The sequence below is a fragment of the Endocarpon pusillum genome (assembly GCF_000464535.1).
Source record: "Endocarpon pusillum Z07020 unplaced genomic scaffold scaffold1533, whole genome shotgun sequence".
Lineage (NCBI taxonomy): Eukaryota > Fungi > Ascomycota > Eurotiomycetes > Verrucariales > Verrucariaceae > Endocarpon > Endocarpon pusillum.
Window position 1 is genome coordinate 9,610 of NW_006916030.1, and position 19,694 is coordinate 29,303.

The 19,694-nt window shown below is 51.7% G+C and overlaps 7 protein-coding genes across 7 annotated transcripts; 3 read left to right on the forward strand and 4 right to left on the reverse strand.

The window, feature by feature from the left end:
- Nucleotides 1-134: 134 nt before the first annotated feature.
- Nucleotides 135-1,720, reverse strand: EPUS_03796 (uncharacterized protein; the record flags this gene model as incomplete). Its single annotated transcript, XM_007802103.1, has 3 exons — nucleotides 135-1,361; nucleotides 1,429-1,456; nucleotides 1,518-1,720. The coding sequence occupies 3 exons, from the start codon at nucleotides 1,718-1,720 to the stop codon at nucleotides 135-137; spliced, it is 1,458 nt and encodes a 485-aa protein (XP_007800294.1).
- Nucleotides 1,721-2,513: 793 nt separating this feature from the next.
- Nucleotides 2,514-2,927, reverse strand: EPUS_03797 (uncharacterized protein; the record flags this gene model as incomplete). The annotated part of the gene is made up of 3 exons (XM_007802104.1): nucleotides 2,514-2,540; nucleotides 2,590-2,671; nucleotides 2,728-2,927. 3 exons carry the CDS (start codon nucleotides 2,925-2,927, stop codon nucleotides 2,514-2,516), a joined length of 309 nt encoding a protein of 102 aa, XP_007800295.1.
- A 595-nt stretch (nucleotides 2,928-3,522) lies between these two features.
- On the forward strand, nucleotides 3,523-4,279 carry EPUS_03798 (uncharacterized protein; the record flags this gene model as incomplete). Its single annotated transcript, XM_007802105.1, has 3 exons — nucleotides 3,523-3,679; nucleotides 3,733-3,880; nucleotides 3,934-4,279. The coding sequence occupies 3 exons, from the start codon at nucleotides 3,523-3,525 to the stop codon at nucleotides 4,277-4,279; spliced, it is 651 nt and encodes a 216-aa protein (XP_007800296.1).
- A 454-nt stretch (nucleotides 4,280-4,733) lies between these two features.
- Nucleotides 4,734-7,565, reverse strand: EPUS_03799 (uncharacterized protein; the record flags this gene model as incomplete). The annotated part of the gene is made up of 1 exon (XM_007802106.1): nucleotides 4,734-7,565. The coding sequence occupies one exon, from the start codon at nucleotides 7,563-7,565 to the stop codon at nucleotides 4,734-4,736; it is 2,832 nt and encodes a 943-aa protein (XP_007800297.1).
- A 1,007-nt stretch (nucleotides 7,566-8,572) lies between these two features.
- On the forward strand, nucleotides 8,573-9,853 carry EPUS_03800 (uncharacterized protein; the record flags this gene model as incomplete). The annotated part of the gene is made up of 1 exon (XM_007802107.1): nucleotides 8,573-9,853. The coding sequence occupies one exon, from the start codon at nucleotides 8,573-8,575 to the stop codon at nucleotides 9,851-9,853; it is 1,281 nt and encodes a 426-aa protein (XP_007800298.1).
- Nucleotides 9,854-11,117: 1,264 nt separating this feature from the next.
- Nucleotides 11,118-14,374, reverse strand: EPUS_03801 (uncharacterized protein; the record flags this gene model as incomplete). Its single annotated transcript, XM_007802108.1, has 6 exons — nucleotides 11,118-11,198; nucleotides 11,246-11,579; nucleotides 11,641-11,876; nucleotides 11,931-12,011; nucleotides 12,057-14,109; nucleotides 14,163-14,374. 6 exons carry the CDS (start codon nucleotides 14,372-14,374, stop codon nucleotides 11,118-11,120), a joined length of 2,997 nt encoding a protein of 998 aa, XP_007800299.1.
- Nucleotides 14,375-15,044: 670 nt separating this feature from the next.
- Nucleotides 15,045-15,891, forward strand: EPUS_03802 (Ras-related protein Rab-11B; the record flags this gene model as incomplete). Its single annotated transcript, XM_007802109.1, has 4 exons — nucleotides 15,045-15,065; nucleotides 15,119-15,131; nucleotides 15,184-15,573; nucleotides 15,632-15,891. The coding sequence occupies 4 exons, from the start codon at nucleotides 15,045-15,047 to the stop codon at nucleotides 15,889-15,891; spliced, it is 684 nt and encodes a 227-aa protein (XP_007800300.1).
- Nucleotides 15,892-19,694: the final 3,803 nt, after the last annotated feature.

Genomic DNA, 19,694 nt, shown 5'->3' on the forward strand with positions numbered 1-19,694 from the left:
GCTTTCTGCTTTCGTATCGCTAGCTTTGCACCGACGCAATGCAATCTCAACAGATCGTAAGGATCTTTGGGAAAATACAGGGCTTGTAGGCATCGACCAGAGGCATGAAACCAAGGCTAACAGCTTCAGCACGGCTACAATCCACCGCCGTTATCATCAGGCTTCGGACCTGATCCATCACGGCCACGTCCACCTCGATTGCCACCACGGAACCCTCCTTCACCACCTCGGCCACGACCTCGGCCCCCACCACGTCGGTCTCCATCGCCTCGATCACGATCACCCCTACCTCGCCCTCGCTGATCCCCTCCTCGTCCTCGACCTCTGAACTCGCCCCAGTGGCCACGACCTCGACCGCGATTTTGATGATGTATGACCTGTTCGAAACCATCATTTTCTTTTGTAGGCTTCTCGTCTGCAGCCGCATCTGCATTGACTTCTTCTGCCCAGCTGGTTGAATTGTGCATGGCAGCTGGCGTGGCAGCGACTCCGGTCTCAGTCTCGGCAGGATCACGTGGCACCTCGACCCAACCTTCTCCGGAAGGCGAATCACTCGTCATTGATGCCTGAGGGTCCCAGCTGCGTTCAGCAACAGCGTTAGCTGCATTGGCAGCTATGGATGACTGCTCGGGTGGCACCATCGTATCGGCCACTGCCGGCTCGTCGGTAGTCTGGTATGTCATGGTGTCTTGGAGCTCCGTCATTCCTGCATTGGCAATCGTCGGGTCTGTGGTCACGTCGGCTACGGCGTCGGGCGCGGCAGTGTCTTCTACAGGAGATGCTGTCGCTGGCTCGTCCATGACCGCTGAAGGCGCGTCGTTGATGGATGTCTGCTTCACTTGTGCATATGTGAAGTCCAATTGATCGCCTTCAGTGTTGGACACCTTCTTGTCTGACCCTGCGGCAATGTCCTTGAATGCAGCTAGAGCAGCGTTATTTCCTTGATAGACCAGCAACAGGACACCTTCAAAGGCAGCTTTCTCAACAGGATCAAGTTCATCGTCTTGCCGCTTGGCTGCAGCTGCATGAAGGAATTGGCTGAGCACTAGCAGATCCTCGTCGAACTTGTTGAGGAGTGTAGTTGTGGCTTCATCTGCCGCCTCGAGTTTGGCTTTGGCGAGAGCTTCGGCATGCGACTCCTCCAGAGCAGATTTCTCTTTTGCAAATCGGTCCTCGTAGTCTTTGCCAAATTTTCGGTATTGAATGACTTGATCTTGAAGTCTTGCCAGATCTGCCTGCAAGGCGGGTCTCTTGAGGATCTGCGCCTTTTGGTCGGCATTGATCTTCTTCGTCGCCACTAGGTCGTCAAGTGACGCACCGGGATTTTCGGCGACAATAGATTCGGTTTTGCTGGACGCAGTCTAAGAAATACACAATCAGCTACCGCACATTTGGCGGATGGAGGGATGGAGGGATGAATGGACTCACAAGCTTCTTAGCGATGTTTCGGATACTCCTACACACAGTTAGATCTCCCGCCGGCATGGTTGAAGTCTGCAGAGCAGATGCTTGCTCACTTGTTCAGTTCCTTTAAGTATGGACTATCCTGCGCACCGTCCACTCCATTCGTTGCTGGGTCAGATGTCAAGGTGTGAGAGTTTTCATCTACGGCGGGTGTAGCAGTGCCAGATGATGAAGTTGGCCGTGCCTCACTTTTGCCTCTCTTCTTCTTGGCCGACTTTGATTCGACGGTGGGTGCGGAGGCAGTTCCCGGAGCCATGGTTGATAGTCTCGAAGCAGTGTAGAGCTACGGTGAGGGTAAGAGAAGGGAGGAATGCGACTGCAAGAAACGAGATGCAACAGGTGCGAGGAGAAGCGGACAGATGACGACGATTATGACGATAATCAATTACTGCGTGTGTCTGTCGGGTGTTGGAAGGGTCGGACAGTGAAGCTTTGATTGAATTTATGTTCAGTTTGTGATAATTCTTCAGCCGTGGGCTTGTGAGGCGATCCGAAAGCCAGACGAGGGTGAGCTGGTGCACGGGCCATCGTCTATGGTCCATCGTCCATTAATATTATTGTCCATCTGTCCGATAGACAGCAGTGCAGTGAGCTACCGGAATAATACTGTACTACAGACACACAGACATACATATGTGCAACATGTGGGAACTCCAATCACTGCTCACCAAGCATCATTTGGCCGGCCATTGCAATGCTACAAAGGTATGCTTTTCTTTGGTTGAGGCTCTGAGATCCGGTTCCCTAGTGATCTACTACCCTGAACAAGTCGTACTGTCTTGCAGCATGGACCTTAACTCGTTGAGCTGTGGTCATTCTCTCTTCACTGCCTGATTCATTTTGATTGGCGGGATCCATGTCTGCATCCTTCTCGGGTGAACCAGACACAAAATGGCCGGCCAACTTTCTGGCAATGACTTTCCTTCTGCTGCAGGTGTTGTCAAGCACAATATCTGACTAAATGTCCACCCCCTGGCCCTTGGTGTGTTGTGGTTTATTCCAAGCTCGCCATATTTTACATTCCAACATTCGTCCTCGACGCCCTCAGATTATCCTTTGAACTTGCGCAAACTGCTCTGCGAAATGGTCAGCACATCGAAGTCGGTGTGGGTGTACTGTGCCTACCATCGTGACCTTCCTTATATCTCTCGCAGCTATTCTCTTTTCTCCACTGGCACGAGCCTTGCGAGAAGCATTCCGCATCAGCCTACCCAGGGTCAGCCGACAGGGTGTCCGACGCGCTGCAGGCGAGATGATACTGACTCTTGTATAAAGAGAACATAGTCGACGTACACCTGTTGTGGAGATCTTAGTGACTGCGCGACTTTGAGGCGATGGCCAGTACGAACCAATGCATCAACGTTGCGGCCAACCTTCTTTTCTGAATGGCCTTTGATGATCTTCTTTACCGTGGAGCGCGGGTACGATCTGTTGCGCGTCTTGGTTTTGATATTGCCGGACATGACTTCGTGTTGGGGTCCGAGGGAGAAGCAGAGAGTGTGGATGAGACTCTATGCAGCGATTATCACTGCACCCTAGCGTGCTCGAGATCTTGTAATGGCCTCTGGTGTCTGGTATTTATTATCTCGCATCTGGCATCTGGCATCTGGCATATCTTCGCTTGCGCATTTGTTGACATCTGCCGACGGCCATTAAGCCCTTTATGGGCTAGCTCAAGGTACCATATCTTGGCATGGGCACCGCCTTCCAACTCGGGACTGGACAAGTCCTGAGCATCGAGGGCGCTCTTGGCATGAAAGAACTTCGTATGCTCCGAGTCGTCACAGTCCTACTACGTAGTAAGTGCTGTGGGACTGAGTACTGGGAGCTGCACTTTCTCTCTTCCTCTTCCTCTTCCTCTTTCTTTTCCTACTCTTGATGTGCCGTTGAACATAGCGTCAGCCGGCCGATACAAAGAGGTTCCTTACACCACTCGTTCTTCCCAAACTCCACCAGGGCAGTTGAGCGTACCAGTTATCACTCTCAATTCACCAGAGATCTTGCCAAGTCATCGCGTCATAGACTGAGCATTCTATTATCATCATCACCATCACCACGATGTTGTTTCCTCTAATCCTGGCGTCGCTGGCCTTCAGTGCCATTGCATTTGCTCAGACTCCTAATGGTGTCGAACCATCTGTCCAGACGCCGCTCACAGTGCTCTATCCCAGGAACATCACTGTCTCTCCACCAGGCGTTCTGCTGCAGAGAGCTGGTATTCTACTCTCCCGCAATCAAACTCCAGACTGCGCTGCTAATTACTCGCAGATACCCAAGTCGCACCGACTCTTACCGCACCAACAGGAACTCCTACTGACCGGACATACCTGGTTATCATGATGGATCTAGATGTGCCACGTAATGGAGGCACTACTCTGCTTCACTGGCTGCAAACCGACTTCACGCTCTCCTTGTCGTGACACCAAGCCTGGCCAGTACATCCACTGGCGCATCCTACGTCGGTCCCAGCCCGCCTCCTGGCACCCCTCATCGCTACGTCTTCTGGATGTTCGCCCAGCCAGACGAATTTGCCGTTCCCGAGTCATTCAGCAATGTCAACCCACCAGCATCCAACACTGACCGTATCGGCTTCAACCTCACCGACTTTGTCGCTGCTGCCGGGCTGGACGCGCCACTTGCAGGCAATTACTTCACAGTCGTCAACAGCTCTGCCACTGCGTCAAGTACCGGCAGTGCCTCCGCCACCTCGTCGCCCGCGCAGTACACGGGTAGTGCCTCGACATCGATGTCCGCTTTGGGCATGAGTTTCGGCTTTATGGTTCTGTTCGCTGCTGCGGCTGCCGGCTTTGCTTGAGTCTGACCTGGCCTTGGCCGTACAAGCGACAGTCGGCTCGTTAGCTGAAATGGTAGAATCTGAAAATAATAATAATCGTAGCTCATGCATTCCTCGCTCTGAACACAGTACGACCAGAATCGCCTGCCCGCTGCAATATATCCGCACGAGTATGCTCTATCATTTTCCGCAGTCCGTCATGCTTTGTTTTCTAAGGGATGGATCAACGAACAACCGAAAACCCACCGGCCAGCATACAGAAAGTCGCTCTGCAAACAACCCGTGTCATTGACCTCTGTCTACCCGTTACCCCATCTCTCATCGTACTGACTGCAAAATGCTGGACTTTCCATCCCCGGAGCCAGTATGTATTGTCTCTGCCAACGACGCCGATACGAACGTCTCAAGATCCCAGCCCAAATCCCACGCTCAACCACCGGCGTACCCACCCCACCCAACTGAGCAGCAAAAAACATCACCCATGCAACAGCTCGGCAAAAAGGCTCAAGGCCGTCTTCGTCCTCTCCTTGACATCCACATCGACATCCTCCTTCAACCCCATGACCTTCTCCACAAAGCCCAGTCTCTCCAGCTCCTCAGCCCGTCTCCGACACTCCAGCTTATCCTGCGAGTCGCGCGAGTCGTCGTGGTACATGAGGTTGATGATGATCCAGACGGCGTGGCGGCGCACCTCGCGGCTGGCGTGGCCGAAGGTGCTGAGGATCAGCTTCATGATCTCGGTCTGCGAGATGATCACGCTGCGGTAGCGGGGGGTGGCGGCGGCGATGTGGATGATGATGGCGAGGACGGCTTTGATGACCTCGGTCGGTGGGGAGGGCGCTTTCAGCGTGTCTCGCTTGCTGTGGTTGGGAATGGTGCTGGTGCTGGTGCTGGTGCTGGTGCTGGTTGAGGGACGGTTTCCACTGCGAGGTTTCAGGCGCTGCGCGAGGATGGTAAATAGTTCTTTCTGGTTGAACTCCTTGAAGAGATGGTCGACGACCTCATCGGCACCGTCTCCGCAGATCAGGTTGACGACCAGCTCGAGGACTTGGGTCTGGATCATGATGTCGTCTTTGACGGTGTGCCTGCTGTAGTCGTCCTCGGACAAGGCTTGAGCTCTTCTTTCCGCCGTGTGCCGGTTCCATGTCTGTAGTCCCGGACTCTCTGCCATGACCGTATCCACCGATCCGTCTTCCAGGCGGGGGATTACGTCCTCACCAAATCCATGGGTGATTCCCATCCCAAGAACCGTGCCTGGAGTCACGTCTTCCGGATCGCTAGCCATCAGATGCTTGATCCAAGCAGGTTTCAGTTCTTGGAAGATGTTGAGTTTCAGATCGTTGCTCGAATTGTAGACCAGGTGCTTCAAGGCCCACAAAGAATCTAAACGAAGCATCGGATTGGCCGAATGGGCGTGCTGGCAGAGTGTTTTGACGATGTTTCCACTGACAATAGCCTCTTTCATAGGGCTAAAGTCCAATGCCAGATTGCAAACGACTTTGGTGGCAGCAATCTGCACTTCGGAATCCTGGTTGTTCAGTAGGTGGAACAACGGGGGTGCCACACCGGCGTCAATCAGACTTGTTCGGAGCACACTGACAGAACGAGTCAGGGCTCGAGCGGCGGCGCAGGCGGCCAGCAGCGTTGCAGCAGGATTACCAGTTACGACATTTGGCCCAACAGGGCTGTTGTCTGTCAACAAGGGGTTTGAAGTGTATGGTTTGAGCGAGTCTATTATGTAAGGCACAACGCCCAAGTCGCACATTGACTTCCTGTACTCGTCGTCGAACGGCGCCAGCGAAGCCAACGCCTTCAGAACGGCTTCCCGATGCCTCAAGACGTGACGAGCCATAGGACTCGGGCCCGTATCGCCCAATGCCTTGTCTGAACGGCCACGGGAAAATCGCGGGTTTTTCTCCGGACACCAGGCGGCTCGACGTTGGGGCGGTATAGGGTCAAAGCTCTCTTTCAACAGTTGAGAAAGTTTTTTGATAGCATCAGAGTCCACTGCAGCCCTCTGCAGTAAGCGCGAGTCCATCACCAACATGGCAAGCAATTCCGGAGCCTCTTCTCGGACGAGTAACTTGGTAGGTAGAACATCCAACTCGGCCTTGTCTGATATCTCCTCGACATCATAGTCCTTGTCGAGCATGCGCACGAGCAAAGGTACGAGCAGCATAGAGAACATGCCTATCCGAGACTTCCTCACAAGGCCTTGACGGAACAAGGTCACCAGCAGTTTCGCTGCCGTCAAGCGTGTCATCCCTGTCTCATTTCTTACGAGATAAAGGAGCCATGCAACGGCAGGACTCTCGTCATCTTCGCTTGATGTATCCTCATTGTCGCTGCTGCCGAACGCTAGCGCAGCCGAGAGGAAGGAGGTGTCTCTCTTGGAGATGGCCGCTATTGAGCTGAGTGGCGGAAAATTGGCCTGCTCGGCAGCCAGCTTGGCCGAAGGCGTCGATACAGATGGGAGCAAAGCATCAATTGGATTAGATTGAACATGGCGTGGCACTGCGGTACCGGAAAGATAAGTGGCCGCGCCCCACGGAGCTTTCTTCACGTCCGCTGGTGCAAATTCTGGAGGTGGTTTGGGAAACACAGTGAGCAGGGCGGGAGAAGTGACAAGATGCTCGCAACGTGCTCTCGAGCCATCAATGATGACCGCAGTAAGACGTAGGAACGGAGCCAGGCGAGCTCGTGGTGGCGCAGGAGGTGGGAGAAAGGCCAAAGAACCACTTTCGTGCAGACGACCCTCAGCACCAGGCAGCACGAATCCCTGAGCTACGATGAAGGAGGATAATCTATTAGCCAATGCGTCTAGCACGTCTGCCTCTACCAGTGCATCTTTTTGCTTGTTTGTCGAACATGTCTTGACAATCAACATTACTGCCAAAAGGATGCTTTGCTGCACATCCGGATCCGGCGAGTTTTGACCGATGATCCTTGCTAGGCTACCGATATGCTCCTGCGAATAAAGCAGGTTCGCAAGTTGTTGGTCAGGTAGCCAGTCGTTCGGGTTCGCAGGTGGCAGTCGATCGGCAATTGTGATGAGGGTCTTCAGGATGGCGACAATCAGGCTGAGAGAGGAGGAGTCGGATGACATTAAGGCAAGCAGTGAAGAAAGCACGTTGCCATGGAGGATAGGCTGAACGAACATCACGCCTCCCTGAGCCAGGACGCCGGTGATAACAGCAGCCTGCGTACAGGAAGCGTCATCATCTGTGGTCAGCGATCGACGAATTCGAGTGTTCTCGCGGCCATTCATTTCTCTGCTACTGCGCTTCCCCGACATCCGCCTGGACATGGATAAAATGTCTGCAAGAGTCGGCACCAGGCCAGCTGCGATCCACGCACGCTTTCGAAGATCATGGCCGATAATCTCGTTCTTGATCAGTCGGAGTGTAGCGGCCTGACTGCTTGTATTGCAATATTCCTCTCGAACTTGAGCGGGTCATCCTCATCGCATTCCGTGGTTGGTTTGAGGCCACTGCATCCGGGACAGCTTCGACCTTCGTATGTTGTATAGTGAAGATACTGTCTCGGATGGGGGTGCCTGCACTCAGTCGAGGACGAGGGCTGAAAGGTGACTGATCAAGTCAGGCTGATGGGTAGACTGTAGTCGCAATATGGGTAGAAGGTTCATCTGGTGATCAGATCAGATCAGATCAGATCAGGGGGTTGGAGCGGTGTTTGAACAAAGATAAAGAGGCTGTGGGGGATAGACATGTTGACCCGAGCAGTTGACAGGTGGATGCCCTGGAAAAATCTGTAGATGCCTGGGAGCGCAAATCACCCAAAGCGGAAGGGCGGCGCGGCATCAGTTGGCTTAGGTAAATAAGTAGGAGTAAGGATGGAGGATTGCGCAGAATGCCACCCCGTCAGCCCAGTCGACGCAGCCAGCGCAGCCAGCGCAGCCAATTCACTCAAATCCCTCAAATCCCTCGATTCCCTCGATTCACTCAGGCCACCAGGTCACAGGTTCGCCGAGTCAAGCATCTGGTCTGCTCGCAGTGGCCCTCGTCCTCCAGCAGCAGTCTTGCCAACCAACTGTCTCTCCTGACCATCGCCTATATTTTTCATCCTACATCTTACATCCTACATTTGACATTGGCACCACCGCGGACCTCGTTGTCGCACCATGCTCTCATTCGTAACTACAATACTGTACCGTCCTTCATCCCTCCAACTTCCGTCCTCCCAGCTGCCTCATCCCTCTGCACCACACAGACCCAGCGATTGACGGTTGACGATTGATGGTTCACGCTTGACGATTGACAATTGACAATTGACGACTGAGACGCCAGATCTGTCATGATCACATCGACCTCCTCTCCTACTCTACATTCGAGCAGCTCCTCCTCCCCCTCACATGCCTTCTCTCCTCGACTCCAGTATGAAAACTCTTACCGATCAAGACTCGTCCCGCCTGCTACCGGCAGACCTCGAAGCACCCCTCAGTACCCGCGGGCCCCGTCCGATCCCCGGATATCTTCCGCCAAATCCTCACCCACCACCCAGCGGTCCGAGACACCTGCAGCGGTGACATCACAGAGCCAAGCAAGAGACACGGCGCACCTGCATGCGGTACAGATGGTGGATGCCAGCACTCAGTACTCACCACGAGAGGAACCGATATTCTCCCAGAGCGTCTCTGCTTCTGGCGTAGCGAGACTGCGGCTGGAATCCAACAATCAACCTGCTGCTTATGCACCGTCGCCATTTGTGCCCGAAAGTCCCAAAGCGCCTGCTATCGCACCTCGCACATTGGGTCAGCCAAGAGCGGTTATCCATACAAATAATGCCACTCCAACCTCCACCCTCAACGCCACAGCAAAGCGTAGCACGGCAGACGTCTCCGCCGTGAGAACCTCACCTTCACTACGCGCTCCATCAATATCGAATATTACCGGTCCCGATAACGAACAATCGGCGAAGCGCCTGCGGCCTCCCAACGCGGCGGTCAAGCTGATGCCCATGCAATACGAACATTGCGATCCGAAAGACCTCGCGGTCTTGATCTCTTCCATGCTTATGGAGCTGATACGGTACAACGACACCATCCCTTTGCGCGACGGTGCCCTTACCCGCTTCCATTCTCGTGCTCCCCCCACCATCTCCGTTTTGGATTATCTCCAACGTCTTACAACACACGCTACACTGTCCCCACCCATCCTTCTAAGCATGGTCTTCTACATCGACCGTCTCTGCGCGCTCTATCCCGCCTTTACCATCTCAAGCCTCACCGTACATCGATTCCTAATCACCAGCGCCACCGTGGCCAGCAAAGGCCTCAGCGACAGCTTCTGGACAAACAAAACCTATGCACGCGTGGGCGGGGTCAAGTTGAAGGAGTTGGCGTTGCTGGAGTTGGAGTTTCTCTGGCGGGTGGAATGGAGGATCGTGCCTCGGCCGGAGGTGCTGGTGGATTATTACCGGAGTTTGGTAGACCGGAGTGAGGGTTATGAGATTGATATTACGGGCAAGCTAGAGGATAGCAAGGCCTCAGCGGTAGCGGAAGGCAGCATATCGGCGGCGGCGGCAGCGGCGGCAGCGGCAGCTCAGTCACAGGAAGTACAGCAGAATCCTACATGAATTTAGTCCTTGCACTTGATTTGTTCTCCATCTTGGTCTTTGCACGCAATGTCCTGTCAACGTCGAGTTGCTGTTAGTAACCAGGATATTTGTGGTTTTTTGCTGGAGGACTTTCGTTCAAGGGGTCCTTTCCATCACATGGCCGGAAAATTCCTTGCCCTGTGCATCACTCTACCTAGAGTAGTACATAAGTACGTAAGTACATAAGAAATTCTCCGAGCTTTCCGCATCCCTCCCCTTTTGCCACCCCCTCCCCTCAGGGTACTGACATCGCACTTATGGAGTACATGTAACTAGTAAGTAACCGAGTTCTAAATAGGGAAACGGTACAACAGACGACTCGGATCAGCTCTGAATTTAGTTGCCTGGGAGTGTAATGCGATTCGCTGCCTTGACAGATCAGTTCTCTTCGCAAAAGCTCGGATTGCAAGACCTTCCTCTATCGTACCTCACAATAGGGGCCTGTTACCCTACATCCCAGTCAGTACCAAGAACCAGAACCAAGCTCCATGGAACCAAGAAGGTTCAAGTTGGAAGGAGATCGTGTGACAGGGCAAAGGAGCCGAGTACGGTAAATTTCGCGTAGGCATAAAAGAGCCCTGATGCACAACGGAGCACGATACGGGAATCCGGCAAGACATCAATGTGCGGAAAAGATCTGGGGGAAATATGTTGAAATCAGGCAAGGAGATTAGAAAGCCGAAATCAAGCAGAGGGGGTCCCCTGACAAAAAAGGTGTAATCCAGCTGGAGCATTGACAGAAAAGAGGAGCAGAGCGACTGAACCATCAGAGCGCTAATAGGCATTGAACCCATTTGGTTTCATCCCGGCACTTTGACCGCTCTAGAATTGGGGAGATTGATGGAAGCGTGAACATGTTGCTCCAGGTTTCTTGGACACTTTCAACATATAGCTGGTTCTAAACCACAAACAAGAAAACGCATGTCAGCCTCGCCGCTCTACCACGGTTGCGCGACAAGCTTCTCAGCCTAGTTGTTTCTTTAGGCGTTATACCCTTACGCTTACTCCGTATATAGTGCGAAGCTTGGCCGTTTGCTGCTCTGGTGATATTACATGGAAGTACCATGACACCTTGTCAAGCGTGATTATCTGAAGATGTGCTTTAACATTAGAGCCCGAGCTCTCTATATTCGTTGCCCGTGCCATCATGACTTGGACGAGAGTTGAGAACACAAAGCGCAATCTAGTATCACCCGGAAGCTGAACCAGAGACAATGGCGTGCAGGACATGAGTGAATCATTTTCAAGGCTGCAATTTGCTGACTTGTTTCTCTTGTCTGATTCCTTCTCTATGCATGAACTTCTCAGGTGTCAGAACCTCGATCTGCGAGTATTGTTAGCAATGCTCGACCACCCGGCTATAAGACTCACATGACCCCACTTGCTGTACGTTTTGTCAGAGATTGTGCTTATTGCAACGAACTTGCGGTGAGCGCTAGCATGTGCCACAGCCCAGCCAGCGAAGTACTCTATCAACACATGATTTTTCCAAGTTTCGTCGGACCAGGTCGCGGTGGGTGTCGGAGGCCTGTCATATGGTGGAATATAGGAAGGGGAAAGAAGCGTCCGGGGGCCCTCGGAGCTATCGCTCAAGCTGTCAAGTGATTCAGCTTCCGAGGACGAGCCCCCATCTGACTTGGAATGGTGTCGTAAGGCAGAAAAACCAGGAGCTAACGCCGTCACCAGTTGTAGCATCTCAATGAACCTGTTTCATGTCTATCAGCTATGCTGCGATGGCGAGTTGGACAGCAAGCATGTAGACATACCGTTCTCTTCCCTCAACGTCTGCCTGCAAGGCCTTTCGCCTCAGCCAGTTCTTGACATTGGGAGGCAGCACAAGCTTCCACGTGGACCCTCGCTTCTTGTGGCGGTACCATTTCAGTATTGCAGGTCCATCGCTGACTAACGCTGATTCAGTGAGAAGGATAGCCATGCCACTTGGAAATAGGCGTTCAATGTGGCTCATATCGTCACAACATCTCAAGGGTCTTGCCAGGGATATCTACAGGGTTATCATTAATTGGATGCGATACATGAGACAGTAAATAAGTGTTACCCTGAAGACATTGAACGAGGCCGAGCGTAGCAGGCTTGCTAGACGGGGAAGTGCGTGATAGTGAGTGCAATCATCATGAAACTGGTACAATCAGCAGCAGCTTCTAGATGTGGAACACTGACGTACGAGGATAACACCAATGTCATGATCACCATTGAAGATGTTGCGGAAAGCATCCCAGCCTCTCTCATCCATTGAAGTACAGATGTTAGTGTGAAACGTGTATGATCGTAGGAATTTCTGAAGGCTGTCTAACTCTGCTTGGGCAGCTGAGGGATAAACGAGGAAAAACCTGGCCTTGGCTGGATTTCGATCAATATGCTTCGAGGGGGGTACGGCTGTCAGATGCTTGTACGAGATGCGAAACGCATTCTGGAAGGCCTCTCCTATTGCCTGACCTGCCTGCAGCGGGAGACGAAAAGTTCCCGGATAGGCTTCAGTAGTAAGTGACTCCGGTTCTCGTGGATTGCCCTTCCCCGATGGAAGCAACACAGAACAACCTGTGGCATCCTCGATAGTATGTGTGCCCTTCAGGCTTGGTTGCGCATTGAGATGACTTCTCCTCTCCGGGGTTGGCAACTTATTCTCAGAGCGAAGTCCTGGGTCTGACGAATGGGCAGTTGTAGAAACGCAATTGTTTCCGAAGGGAAATGGTGAAAGGATACTTTTGCATTCAGTCAACCCATCGGAAGCTGTTACATCATCAGCCGCATCGTTGGGCGTGGGGTTTGCCAGTGGTGTGGCCTGAAGAGGTCTCTGAAGCGCTCCGACCGTTGCAGAGGCAGGATTGCCTGCTGCTGTATTTCTTGCTACTGGAAGCATCTTTGTAGGGGGCATTCTGTTACGTGTAAGTACTCTGATCTTGTCGTCAAAAGGCAATCCTCCCATTCTTTCCAAAAACATCCATCCCTCTGAACGAGGAGAGTAGAAGACCAGTGTGATATCTTCCGTGGGGTGGTACCATAACGCGGCGAGGGTATACTGATGTAAATAATCTTCCATCTTTATCACTTGGTCCGCTGTATCCTGGAAGGGGATTATTACACCTGTGCGCTGGAAGTGGTTTGAGTGTCCTGTACACAACTCTGCCCATTGAGCCAGAGTTACAACGTCGTTGGAGCCAATTTCAAGTGTCAATTTATTGCCCTGTTTGAGTTTTATGATCGGTCCAAACGCCCAAGGTGGCAAGCCACTGATGCGCACATCACCAATATGACCATTGCCAAATTGGATGTCCAGCAGAATCTCGCCAGGAAAGTAGAAGAATCGTCCGTTGGCCAGAGTACGCAACTTTTTCTCCTGCCCTTCGAAGGGATCGAAGCGATTGTGAGCTCTCATGTCTTTCCTGCTCGTCAACTCTAACGAGGTAGCAGTATTGGAAGAATGGGTAGGATTTGTGGTTGGAAGCAAGTCAGACGTGGGTCTCACGCTCACATGCGAATCGGATAATGTCCGGATTGTGGAATGGCCTGAGTTGACGCTTGGGTGCAGGATACTTTCGTTATGGTAAATGGACGAAGCAGGAGCTGGCGGCAGCTGCACATTCGTGTCCTCCGGTACCGACTCTGCCCACTCTGCTAAAGAGCGCAATTTGATCTTGGTTACGTCGGGAGAGCGCTCTCTCCGCGCAAGTTTCCTAGCGTTATTCATGTGCCGTAGATTTCGAAAATTGGTTGTATTGGAAGCGCGCTGATTGCCAGTACGGCGTGCAGAATAACCGCTTCTCTTGGCACTTCCAATACTAAAACCATGAAAGACTGGTGGTTGTGTCGTCGTAGCCTGGACACTGCGATCCGCACGATCACCTTTTGCCTTGAGAGGAATCAGGTCCTGATTGGTGACAAGAAGCCTTCGCCTTTTAGCAGACTCCAGAGACCTAGTTCCAGGCGTTAGAGCAAGGGGCCCTTGGTTTTCCGTGCCTTGCTTCTTATGAGATGCAGCTGCCGGCACAGATGCTGTACTAGATTCAGAGGACAATCTTACCGGTCTAGCCGCCAGTCTCCTGCGTTTGTGTTGTCTTTGGGCTTTCCGGACTGCCTTGGCGTCGTGGTAGGTGTTGATCTTGGTAATAATCTTCTCAATCAAGTCGTCGGAGAGTTCAGCGCCTGCGTCGCGATTCTTTGACCAGTCCTGCAGGGTCTCACAGTTCAGAAAATGGTCGGCGGGTTCCCAAGTACATCTTGACACGAATGAGTCAGCAAAGGCAATAATACTCTGTCCCAAACAAAAAACGAGGACGGGTAGTAGGAGATGCCAATGCCGCACCTCTCCTCACCATAACCTTCCCATTTCACCAAATACCGTGGGCTTGAATCTTCGGCCACACGCTCTGCCAGAATTGCCTCTACAACATATTCACCCTCCTCTTCACTACCCGTCGAGTCAATGAAGATGGCATCGTCGCTTATAGACTCCTCAGCAGATAGGCTCTGTTCGTGTGCCATGCCCAGAAAACAGATACAGCCTCAAGCGAAGAGGTAGAGCAATTAATAGTGAGACTCGGGTTAGACAATCCGAATGAGGACCTTAGTGTCCTCAAAGGTACAGCTGCAGGCATTCAGCGAAGCGTGTCAACACAAACTTAATCAAGTTTTCTGAGGTTTCTTTGGAAGCTCATCATTGCAATGTGTCACAGAGCAGTTAGTTGTAGTTTCTCAAGCAAATAGCTAGCTATCATGATGGGTGAGTACACGGTCGCAGTCAACAGTGTGCCAGTTACACAGATGGCAAGTGTTGTGCAGCGTGAACACAGAGCGACACAATTGATCCAGTGCTGGTGATGGTGTACATATATGCATACGTGCAAACAAGGGAGGAAAAAGGGTCCAGATCTGGTCACGTGAATCGGTATGTTCCGATTATGTGATAATGTACTCCGTACTCCGTAGGCGTCCACCATCCATCCATCGAGACAGCTCGACTCCAGTTTCGGCGTGTCGCAGGTTCAACCCCTACACCCATCGACCCCCAACACTAACAGCGATAGTGATACCAGAGACCGCTCACCCGTTCGAGAACATCGAACATTCTATCTTGTCTCCATTGCCCTTTGACGCCTTAAGCAACTAATACGCCCTTTCCCTCCCTTGCCTTGAGCCAAATAATCACTCCACCATGGCCAACGATGAATATGATGTATGTAGCTTTATCTACCGTGTTATATGTGTGCTTGCTGACCCCAGGCGCAGTTTCTCTTCAAGGGTATATTGTCTCTTCTCTGTCCGTCCATTGAACTGATGTAACCTGTTCCCAGTCGTCCTCATTGGTGACTCTGGAGTCGGAAAATCCAACCTGCTGAGCCGGTTTACTCGAAATGAGTTCAACCTGGATTCCAAGTCTACGATCGGCGTTGAGTTTGCGACAAGGTCTATTCAGGTTGACGCAAAGACAATCAAGGCGCAAATCTGGGACACTGCAGGTCAGGAGAGATACCGCGCAATCACTTCTGCCTACTATCGTGGAGCGGTCGGCGCGCTGCTCGTCTACGACATCAGCAAGCACCAGACTTACGACAATGTGACCCGTTGGTTGAAGGAGCTCCGAGATCATGCCGATGCCAATATTGTGATCATGCTTGTTGGGAACAAGAGCGATCTGAGGCATTTGAGGGCTGTACCTACTGAAGAAGCCAAGCAGTTTGCGAGTAAGTTATCGTGGAAAGCAAGGAGCGGTGGGAACATGAGGCTGAACTGCTGAAACAGGCGAAAACAATCTATCCTTCATCGAAACGTCCGCTCTCGACGCAAGCAACGTTGAGCTTGCCTTCCAAAATATCCTCACAGGCAAGTCTTCAGACTACAATAAACAGGCAGAGCTAACAAGCACGACAGAGATCTACAGGATTGTGTCCAGCAAGACATTCGAGACAGGAGACTCTGCGCAAAACCCCATCGCACAAGGCACCAAACTCGACATTGGCAACTCGCCTTCCCCAGATACCAAGACTAATAAATGTTGTTGAGACGATGGGATGATGGCTTCGATCCTTGTTCGTGGATTATCTTGATGGGCTGCGCTTTGTGACCGGCGTCTTGCATCAGAGGAGTGTTTTCGATGGTTTTTTAGTCGCTTCAGCATGTTAGCTAAGGTTTGCTTGCAAGGATTTATCTACTTGAGAGTGTGATGCTCTTCGTTTTATCTTCTTTTCAATCCATTGTGAATGTCATACCCCCTTTCCAGGTGCGCTTATGGCATTGAGTTTAGGTCGGTCATATCTGCTCCAATTGCTGAATCGGAGCCTTTTCTTCAAAGTTGAATATCTGGGTGTCTTCTGTTGGGGTAAGAATGGGTGCAGGCTCGCTCTTAGGACTTCAGCTGTCTATGGCTCCGCACATCATGGAATCCATCGTTGGTGGAAGGACAGGGCTCCTACTTGTCCAGCTTTTGAAAGCCAATGCCCTACCTGCTTACAACAACTCGTGGAGTCCATGCTCGCTCTTTTACCCCCGTCACTTTTCGCCTACATGGAATCCTCCAGAGAGATGCATGTTACGCACCGCATTTGACAGATCAACGGCTTGGTCTACAGCAGTGGTAGGCACCACATGCATGACGTCTACCAAACTTTGCTGAAGATACCCACCATAGTGCGGATGGAATTAAGCCCAGCTCTCGGAAATGCACCATGGGTGATAGGCCTATCCTATTCACAATTGAACAACACGAAGTCCATCTGGTACATCGATTGTTTTTCCCACGCCAGTTCCACTTGCAATGTCGACATATCTTGCATAGTATTTTTATCTGTCCAAGAGCGCAAAGCTCGGTGACAGTTACTGGTGAGAGAAAGACCCCTTTTCCCGTGTTGAGATACCTCTCCAAAAAGAGGTGCCAAGAATCTCACCTCGTTGGGCCCCCATCCCGTCTGTCGAGCTTTTTCATCGTCACCTGCGAGATTCACTGCTCCTGCTCATACGAAACCACCTGATCCTCGCTGGTCATCCGCGCAACCGCTGCTCCTACCTTCGCCTGTGACATTGCTAACGTCAACTTGGGCAGTATGAGCAATTCTCTGAAACACTTGACTGAGATGAAGGGCCTGCTGCGTAGAGATAGCGCGGGAGACACCATGGTAGTTTTATAGCATCATGCCTAGAATGAGGTTTACAATGCGTGACATGGGAGCGTCTTGGGACTGTGTTAGGCAGGACAGTCAAAGCGGTGCATGAGGCGATACCGGGCGACCTTGTTCATCGTGTGACTGAGTCCCCCATCTAAAGCGTAAGGAATGACTGCTAATGCGACCAGAGGCTTGTTTCTAGCGGTAGAGGACAGATATAGATTGGAGTTCGTGTACTCTTACTGTTTGCCGGGTTCGATCACCGCCCTCAGACGAATCTACTACTGCCTGACGCTTACGGTTTTACTTTACTCCGTCGTTGACGTGGCTTCTACCGGCTGGTAGGGTTGATGGACGGGATCGTCGCAGAGTCAGTGGAATGGTATCAGATGCTCAAAAACATAGGCTGCTTGGAAGGCTGCTTCGCAAGAGTTTAGTATAGTTATCGGGAATAGGTTGAAATTCCTGAAACCAATATTCATGCTACCATTAGGCCTACACGATAAACAATATGGCTCCTAACACTAATCATCGTTGCAGCTCACTCGAAACTGTGGTCTGCTCCTCCGACTGGTGCCCCAACCACACGTTCGGAATATGGTAAACGCCGAATCGATACCTGCCGAGCATACCGTCTTTGCCGTACATGAAGTAGCGCAGACCTTCACGAGTTAGCGGAACCTCCTGCAGAACTTCTAGGGATGGATATGCAAGAGAGCCTTGAATGAAAGGGAGCTAAAAACTCCATCCACGTAATGGCGTCACCAGCTGTTGCACATCCTTGAGGGTTGTGGTATTGAATCAGTAAATCAGAGCCGGTACGGACGAAAGACCAAGAATAAGGGTAGCCATCACCAGTCGGTGCCTGGATCAAGTCTAGCACAGCCGTAGGGTCGCCCACGACCCGCTTAGGCATTGTCGCCTCAATAGCGGCGATGGAGCGAGGCCGCCCTAGGTTGACCACTCCCAAGCGAGGATTGTCACGCCAATTCCTTTCACGGGCCTCTCTGACCTGATTCGGTCGACTATCGTACCCATAATTAAGGGCTCAAAATGAACAATTGCCTGAGAGATTCGCTTGATGTATGGTATAGTATATCTTGACCAAAGTGCTTCAATATGTGTTTGCCAGGATGGGCTCGCGGAGGATGGGTCTTCAACAACACTGAAAAACGGGGAGGACAATTCGACTGAGCCTGAGGCATTTTGTCAGTCAAGTGATCAAAGCACACAAAGGGTTTTGAGAGAATTGGCTTGGAAAGAATGAGCTCGGTAGTGAAGTAGAAAAACCTATCTTGATGGATCATTCACCATGGTTACTGGGTAACCCCTTGGTCATTCGAGGATGCTGAATTGGCACTTCGTTGTTGTAGCCTTGTACCAGTTCACTCAAATATCTTCCCATGTCCTCGCTGAGTAATGGAAAAGGTCCACGTTTGGGGGCAAGAGAGACTACTGTAGTAATGGCGATGGCAAGCCTGAATTCATAATTGCAGACAAAGGGCAAGGATGGTGGTGACATGAGGTCTTTCAATGGGCTCCTGCTCGTTAGGTTAGCGATTGCTGTCTGTGTCATTGGGAGCAGACGACGAGGCGGTTCTATTGTGGTTGTCGTCTGCTCTTGACCACTGTAGCCTGTCCGATACGCGCTTGTCCTTGGGTTTGGTATCGAAGGATCTCGATTTCCAGCTGGAAAGGCAGCCTGGTTTGGAGACGATCACGTTGAGGGAGTTCCGCCCTTCGGGTAGCTTGTTGTGAAGTCATATCAGATGGTGGAACCTGCTGAAGCCGCACGTCTTGACTCTCCCGGTCTCCGACTGAGCCGGCAGTATATTATTGAGGTGAGCCAGTCCGAGTGGTTTGCGGACCTTGGGCAGCATGCTGCCCAGTCATGCCACGCCGCACAGATTTTCGGCCTTGCATTTTTCGAGTCATCCCGTGTCCAGCTGAGCTGGTGGTCCGTTGTCGAGTAGACACACCCCAAGCGGCCTGCAGGCTTTAGGCTGTTGTGTAATTATTTCTGAGAAGCTTGCCGGTGTTCATTGATGTGTAGTATGCTGTTTTTAAAACATGGTGGTCTAAATTTCAAGAACAGAGCTATGATCTCGGTCCGATTGCGTACTGTCAAAGCCGGCGTGTCGAATGTGTCGAACATGTCGCAGGCCCATGGCTCCTAATGGCCAACCCTCGTATGAATCAACACTAGAATCTAGTCAGAAGGACGACAGGCTCTATCTTGCAACGTATTCCGGTCAAACTGCGAAGGGTTATACCGTGACACTCAATGCGAAACTTCCAGATGAACACGCTGAGGGGCTATCCTTGGCATTGTTTCACATGCAGCCTGAGTGCCACGCTACTGGTATGTGGTAGTTGTCAAACTCGGGCCGTTAAACTGCAGCGCACTGCTCAGTGCACGGTGGTAGGGTTGTAGCGCTCGGGCGGTTCAAGGAATGTGGTGATGCCGAGAGGAAAATAACCCTGCGGCGCCAAGGCCCTACATCTGTCTGTCGCCACTGCAGCGTGATACTAATCTGTACTATTTACGTAGTAAGTTAGTTACTGTACTCCGTACGTAAGTAGTTATCTAGTTGAACCAGAATCACACCAGCTTTGGAAAGGACGTAGCTGCCTTGGATCTTGGAGCTCTGAGGCAACCTATTACTAGTAGCAGCATGTTTTCCGCTACACATTCAACTTCACCT